The following is a 7,831-nucleotide window of genomic DNA, read 5'->3' on the forward strand; positions in this document are numbered from 1 at the left end:
TTCTTCTTATTGCAACCAAACAGCTGCAGGATTTTTGCCTCATGTGGTCACTGAGTTTCTTATAAAACTGCATATTTTACTCAAAAGATCATAAATATAATTAGGTGCAAAAGGTAAGAAAGCAGCAGTGTGACATTTCAGTTTTGGAAGAACTGCATATCGCTGATATACCCGTTTGGCCGTCTGTGAAGTGGGCAGTGATGATTTGGTCCTTGCTGCCGTCTGGGAGCTCCTTGGACCAGGTGACCTGCACCACGCTCTCTCCAGCCTCCACCTTGTAATGGCAGGGAAACCGGGTCTGAGTCTCAGCCAGGGAGCGAAGGGAGGTGATGGGCTTAAGAGGCTCCAGAAATTTGCCCTGAACACCAGCCGCTGAGGAGGGAAGAGAACCAGAAAGGAAGTCATCAGAGACATTTGAAGAGTGTTGTAGTGGTTTAACATCTTTTACACATGGTTTCAAATTAAGCATTGAGTTGGAGTGTAAGATACAGTATTGTAGAACTGTTTAGCTGATAGTCAGAGGAGCATAAATGTTCAGTTAAAACTTTGACCCGTGGGAATCAGCATTATTTTGACATTTTTTGTCAAATAAAGCAAAGCATATGAAAACAACACCTTAGGATCAGGGTAGTAGTGATTACAATTTCCTTGATATTTAATAAACTAAAGGAGACACTTTCAGGGTATAATAAATGCGCCTCCCCTGTAATACTAAAACTGTAAACACACACATGTAACTCCTAACACAACTCTTATGTTGAGGATCACTGCAGGGCTTAATGTTCCTCCACACAGACACGAGTCAGGTAAAGCCTCTATAGGTTTGTTTATACACAAAAACACCACTATAATTAGACATTTATGAGCAGTCAACAGTTCACCCAACCAGCTCATCCACTGACGTGGTGACATGGAGAAAGCCCGCACACTCCATAAAGAAAAAACTGTGAGGTCAAAACAGGGGATCCTCATGCTGCGAGGTGACGGCAGTGCTAACTCAGTGAGTTAAGTCTTTCTACAGAAACATAAAAGGTTTCTCTAAACAGGAATGCTACTGGGACACAGAACAAAGCTTTAGTGTTAATGCATGTTTCCTTATTAGTAAATGACTGTTGTCATTATGTTTGAAGGAAGACAATCATATGATTCATTTCTCCCTCCCATGAGGTCTATTTTCATCTGTGTTATTTTCATGAGGCTTAGTGCAAAAGGGAGACACTTCATCTCTTTGTTCATTTTAAGACATTGTTTGGCACAGAAAATCTATTAAGTAGTAAAGCTGCCGAACAGGAAGTGAAGTCATATCTCAGCATCAAAGCAAAACTTGTACATGAACTCAGGCTTATGGCTTTTGTTCTATACAGTGTCCTGCAATAAGTGCAATTTACATCAGAGTCAGTCCCACTCAGTAAAAACTTATTTAATGAGATACAAAGGCTTTTTTGAGTCACTATGATTAGTGTGCTGGTGGTCCTTACGAAAATAAGTTTGTTATCAAATAGGTATTGAGACCCAGAGAAAGTTTGGATTTAAAGAATCTCCCTCTCATCCAAATATGGACACATCGGGCTTGAAAAAGACTATAAGCAAGACCAGAACACCAATTTATAATGCAATTACGAACATATCTTATAAACAGCCTAATGATAAAGTCTGAGATTCCACCATCCAGTCATGTCAACTTGTGAAACGGATACCGGCCTTTAAAGGATGTTTCTGATTTTGAAGAGGGGTTGTGTGAAGTGTTTATGAGTAGTTGATGTCTCACCAGCAGAAGCCAGCAGTCAGAGGGCTCTCAGTTTGACTTTGAGTAGCACGTTGAGCTAAAAGCTACTCAGAACGAGGCCACATTTTTCACCAACTCAAACTTAAAAAAGTTCATAGCGGTTTCAGCAAGAAGTTCTTTCCTTTTTGTTTATTTTTTCTCAGTTTGGAGAAACAGGAAAGAATTCTTGTTTAAATATGGAAGTTAAGCTAACAGCCATGCAACACAGGCACCACAGAGGACCGAAAGTTTCACCATCTTACTTGAAGATCAAAAACTTCATAACAGCTCAAACAAACACATTTTTCACACGTGTCGCTTCTGCCTCAGAAGGTCATTTACTTTGTCACGATTTCCTCAACCAAGAACGTCCATGTTGCTCCACATCACTGCATGCACAGTGGCTGCCCAGCGTATCCTGCAGCTGATGAGCTGCCACTCAGATGTCTGACTGTTTTATCCCAGCTAACTATAAGAGCGTTAAAGGAGTGGAAAGCTTGGAAAAGCACTAAAACTATATTCTAAATCTTTGTAAAACCGATGCCCAGTACTGAGACATCCAACAGGTCCGACAGCTGATGGTTTCAGCTGATCAGTGGAGGGAAACGCTGACCAGCAATCATGCATGCAAAAACACAGAGAAACACCCTTCGTTTAACACGCCACATGTTGTTTAACTTGTTCAAATTTACTAGTTGATATTACTGAATCTCCATGTCACTCTATAAATGTGTTAGTTTATTGGCTTAAGAGAGAGCTTTGGATTCCATGTGAAACATAAAGATCTGGTGGTTTAAGTAACTCTGTATGAGGAAACAACTTTCTCAAAGTTTGTTTTTTTCGCACTAATTAAGACTCAATTTTTGACTTGAAAGCTAATCTCTGAATATCTAATCTCTGAATATCTAATGCAATATTGACAAATCTTAGCAGCTGAAGTACAAAAAGACAGTGACTTGTTTTGTAGACTCATCAATGACATGTTTTACCAGCAGAGCTGTCGAGAAGCTTGGCACGGTGCTGACAAATGACTGAAACTTTAATCACACCTAGTTAAAAGTCTACGTTTAACCGTGGGACACAAACAGAAGTGGGTGTGAGAGCGATGAATCAAAAACTCAAACAAGAAAAACATTTGAACTTTGATTTCTTGGATGAACGTTTTCATTTCTTCTGTGGTTACTGATTCACAAGCAAAATTAATGATTACAAAGATGGCGATATGGGGCACAGACTCCCACAAATCCTGCACAGTCACTGCAAGGACACGCTGATAACACTGTGACACAGAAGAGGATTCCACAGGCCTCTTCACACAGACTGTGTGCAACAAAGAACCTCAGTGTGGGTGACCTAATTAAGGATGGAAAACATATGAGACAGAGACTCTGACCAAAGTTAACTTTAGAGGACGGTGAAGAGAGGCGAAGCTCGAGGTGAGAGCGTGAGATGAGAGATAAACACCAAATAGAAAGAAAGAGTTAAACACACACACACACACACTTTAGACAAACACGAGTGTCACAAAGCTGCTACACAAGCTTGTCCTGTTCACTCAGGATGAGAGTAACTTTATCACACCTGTGAGTGCTGGTGGAAACAATAGCCTGATAAGTGCATTTGCTCTCCTAATTGAAGCGACACAGAGTTCCAGCTCTGTCAGTGTCTTTAATCTCCACTAAAGCAGGAAACAAAAGCAGACAAGGAACATCCGAATTAGTCATAAAAACAGGAAGAGGCGAGTTGGGCAATAAGATCTGATTCGTGTTTACAAAAAGTAAGAATGCGACCGAGCCACATTCTGCTCCGTTGCTTAAATCTCCACACCTGCAAAGTGTATAAGGGCACCCAAGCGTTGCATGAGAATGTCTGAGTGAGAGTCTGCTTTTCCACCTCATTCAGTTTCAGGCTTTTACACAAGATTCAGGCTGCAGGGATTTGCTCACCTAAATGTGTCAGAAGTCGAGGCTGTGTGCAGGCCGGACGGCGCAACCCATTTCTTCACGGACAAGTCTTTACGTGGGTCCATAAGCAACAGTTAGACCAAGCCAAGTTAGAAAACTAAGCTGCCCAAAAACATATACTCAAAATAACGCCTTTTGGTGCTACTATACACCTTCTCATAACAACATGTCAGAGGCTGAATGTTCCTCCTTGTGTCACAAGTTCAACCAGCATGTTTTCACATTAGACTCTGCAATGATTCCTTACTTATCTGTGGCTGGAGGAGGAAAGAATATCTCATCATTCGAACAAAAAAAATACAGGAAATACATGGCAAAGTTTGGGCAGCAGACGTGTCAATGCTTCTGTAACTCTGAAAAGTTAAGTGAGTAGAGGATCAACTAAGTTAGAGATAAATTATTCATTTACAACATTCCGAAGGATATTGTTGCATTTTTGTATAAATTTGGGGTGAAAAAGAAAAGCACCAACAGACAAATGTTTAAGGCACCTGTGCATAACTGGATTTAATTGGCCTGCATGTAATCAGACTTATACTGAACTTGTTCTCCTTTTAAAGCGCTTTGAGACTACATGTGTGGTGAATAGAAACTAAATAAATGAGCTGAATTGAAAGTTAAACCAACTGAAGAGATGTGAACTTTGTCTACCAAGAACAATCGGCTCATTAGGGCTATGGCCTCCCTGCAGACACAATCAGGGAAGACCAGACGACAGAAGCTGCAAAGCTTTATAAATCCTCTGACTCAAACCTCGTGGAATCATTCAGAAGCCATTTGCTTAAAAAAGAAACAGCTCAACACTGACAATTACAATAACGGAGGCTCAAAAAGCAGGGGAAGGCTGAGAGAAGATTGTTTCCAGGTCGCGTTTCTTAAGCTTGAACTGTAATTAAGAAATGATAAAAAACGTTCAGTAAGAGCAGCTCAGAGATGAACAGGAAAAGCAAATAAAACCCCTGTTATACTGCAAAAGACCTCCACAAAATCTACTATTTAAACTGGACAGACTCATTTTGCAAAAAGGTGGTCTGATGAAGTTGAGACAGAATGATTAAAAGGCTAAATGTATTTAATGAAAACACACTTCTCATTCTCATTAGCACTTTTGTGAATCGATCATACTTTTCACTAGTGAACAAATAAACATCCCCATCCGGGAGAAGCTAAAGATAAAAAAGAAAATGGCTTCTACTACAGGATGAGTCTAAACTCACTTTGAAATCCACATTTGATTCCTTCAAGCTCAAGATTTTGCAGCTGCCCTCAGTACTCCAACCTACAGCTGATCAAAAATCTGAAGCACTGACCAAGCAACACAGCTCAAGAACATCACACCAGTAGATCATTTTAGCAGTGAAACATGGGTGGAAAAACGCCCCAAAAAAAGAAGTGAAAGCGTCTCAGCTGCAAAGGAAAGATTTTACAAGCTGCATTCTTCCCCACCAGGAGCATGCAGGGTGCCTAAAGATATAAGGAAATGTGTCATGTTGAACTTGTTCTGGTCTCTTAGTGGAGTTTTGCTCTTAAAGCTGCAAACACAGACCTAAAAAAAAGGCTCAACGTGGAGCTGTAGTATTAAAATTTCCCTTCATCTGAATCAACACGCCTTGAAAACCGAGCAAAACGCCACCAAAGTGTGGAAACATAGACTTTTTTACGGCCTATTCATAAGCACAAACACACCAAAATATATACACAAAATTAACTGAGTCCAAAGAGATTTCTAATACCAACAGGTCATGATAAATCTACAAGGAGGCCACAGGAACAGCCACAGCACTGTTTTCTTGACTACAGACTCGCTCTATGATCTTGAAATATCAGTAAACTCTTATTACAACCGCAACTACAGCGTAGAGATAAGACGTTCAAATAAAAATACACACATAGTTTTACACTTAAGGCAGTTTTATCAGAGCCACACGTCATGCTCATTAAAGTCAGATAAAAATCTCCAAATCATCGCAGATCAAAAGCACCAAAAATAGAATTTCAGGAGTCTTCAAGAGACTTAAGAGACACTTGGTTTTATGAAAGTGAGTGACTTTTAAATTACCAGGAACTTTGCCGCATTACAAAGAAACTTACCGATTAAAAAAAGCAATGCCAGAACCTCTGCGTGTGTCCCGGTCGACTCCATCTGAAGTCCCAAATTAAACTTCACCGGTTCCCTTTAGGCTATTAAAGAAAAAGCGCTAAGCTGTCATTATTTCTATCTGCATGAAGAACAGAAAGCAGCAGCAGCGAGGAGTCCGCAGCAGGCAGGCAGCTGCAACAGGTGTTTGCTCTTCACCATGTATAACCTTTAAAAATAATAATTAAAAAGCCCCTCTTTGGTCCACTAATAAAGGCGGAATTTTGTCCCAGAAGTTCCAAACTGCACGTGATTCATTTCAGGTTCATGAAGACAAAAAAAAAAAACAGACACAGTAACTCATACTGGAGTGGAAACATTATAGAAAAACAGAGATTGCACTGATCAAACGGATACCTGCTCGTTTGTCACGCACAGCTACAAGCAACACCTGTAAGGTGTGGCTCCGCCCACCTCAGAATAACACGCCCACAATTGACGAGGCGTTCAGGTGAAGCTGAAGAATCGAGAACCTAGATTTATTCATCTTTTGATAATAACCATTGAGCTGAAATCAGATAATTATTCTCCTTTTTTGCTTTAACCAATATGTGTGGAAATTAATGTTTGCAACTGATCCTATGTTTGTTATTTCAAGTCAAATTAATGACAGTTTGAACACAACGCAGTTACAAAAATACGTAACAGTGCACAGAGGTAAAAATATTCAAAAGAAGAGATTAAACATGGAGAAAATAAATCAAAGACAAGGTAAGGAGTGTGTAATCACACAATGCGCATCTTCCCTGGGTAGGTAGGATAGCATAGCATAGAAGCCGTTTATGAAAAGAACATTTCTATTCAACTCTAAATTTCAGCTTTAAATCCACCAACCTAAAGGCCTTGAGGTTTATTATGAGTACAACTTTGGTATTTTTGATCTCTTCTTTCTGGCTGGTGTGTTGCAGTTGAGCTCAGTAAAGGAAGCAGCATTTCAAATGTGAGACTTTTTGCTTGTGAGGGATTGTTTAATGTTTGAAATAGGTTTTGGTGAGAACATATCCATCTCATTAAGATTTAAATGAACATCCCTGCACCATTATTATGTGTTCACAGAGTTAATTAGTTTCTGTTTCAACCTTAGAACGTTAGATTTCCCAGGAAGCACTGAAAGCATCTCAAATTAGACCAATGATGTTATCTATTTTTCCTAAAATAATCTGGACTGGGTTTTTTTTTTTTTTTTTATCCTGCAGCTGCCGATGTTGTCTATCTGTTGACTTCAGCGACAACTCCAGACAGCAGGAGGTTGGGTAATTACAGATGGTCAGCAGCTGTTTGAGATGGTTAGACAGATTAATTTAGCTTTCATTTCCCTGCTAAACAAACACCTGATTTACTCCCCCATTCATCGTATGAATATTTCATGATTGCCCTGTTAAATAAAAATGCTTGTCTGTTATCGTTCATACCTGAGAGCCCACAAGGTGCAACACTAAGACAGTGTATGGTAAATGTAATTTCCATGACAGTACAGCAGCGAGTCACACAAAACACGTATGACTAGGCTAGTAAATGCAGCTTTCACCATCAGCACAACATAGCACGGTTATTGTATGCCTGAGGGGAAGACTGGGTGAGTTTAAAGTGTCACATGGAGGAGCCTCAGGAAGGACAGCACACTGCCAGCAGCTCATGAATCTGTTTTGAATACGTTTCCAGTTATGTCTCCATGTAAATAGATCGACTGACAATAAACAAAAACACCTTTCACTGTGAACGCGTTAATTTGATCTTTGTGATATTTCAGGCACAGACTGGCTGATCAGTGTGAACACTCCTTTGTGGATCTGTTGGAGCTGTTTGTGGGTTTTATGCTGTTAACTTGTCACATTCTACAGAAAATGAGAGCTATCAAAATTAATTAATTTATAGAGTAAAAAAAAAAGCAAAACCGACTCCTTATTGAAATCAAACTGTTCTGTTTGACATATTTTGACACATTAGACACGTTGCTGTTTTTGC

The 7,831-nt window shown here is 39.8% G+C and overlaps 1 protein-coding gene across 1 annotated transcript in view; it reads right to left on the reverse strand.

Moving 5' to 3' along the window:
- Positions 1-6,176, reverse strand: part of nectin4b (nectin cell adhesion molecule 4b) — a 24,083-nt gene extending 17,907 nt beyond the window's left edge. The window contains exons 1-2 of the mRNA XM_072364634.1: positions 5,821-6,176; positions 172-372 (exon numbers count right to left, since the gene is read on the reverse strand). Coding sequence (XP_072220735.1) covers positions 172-372; positions 5,821-5,872 — 253 coding nt within the window. The 5' untranslated portion in view covers positions 5,873-6,176. The remainder of the gene's footprint in view (positions 1-171; positions 373-5,820) is intronic.
- Between the last annotated feature and the right edge of the window lie 1,655 nt (positions 6,177-7,831).

The sequence above is a fragment of the Leuresthes tenuis genome, unplaced genomic scaffold, assembly GCF_036924035.1.
Source record: "Leuresthes tenuis unplaced genomic scaffold, fLeuTen1.0.hap1 SCAF_14, whole genome shotgun sequence".
In the NCBI taxonomy this organism is placed as follows: domain Eukaryota; kingdom Metazoa; phylum Chordata; class Actinopteri; order Atheriniformes; family Atherinopsidae; genus Leuresthes; species Leuresthes tenuis.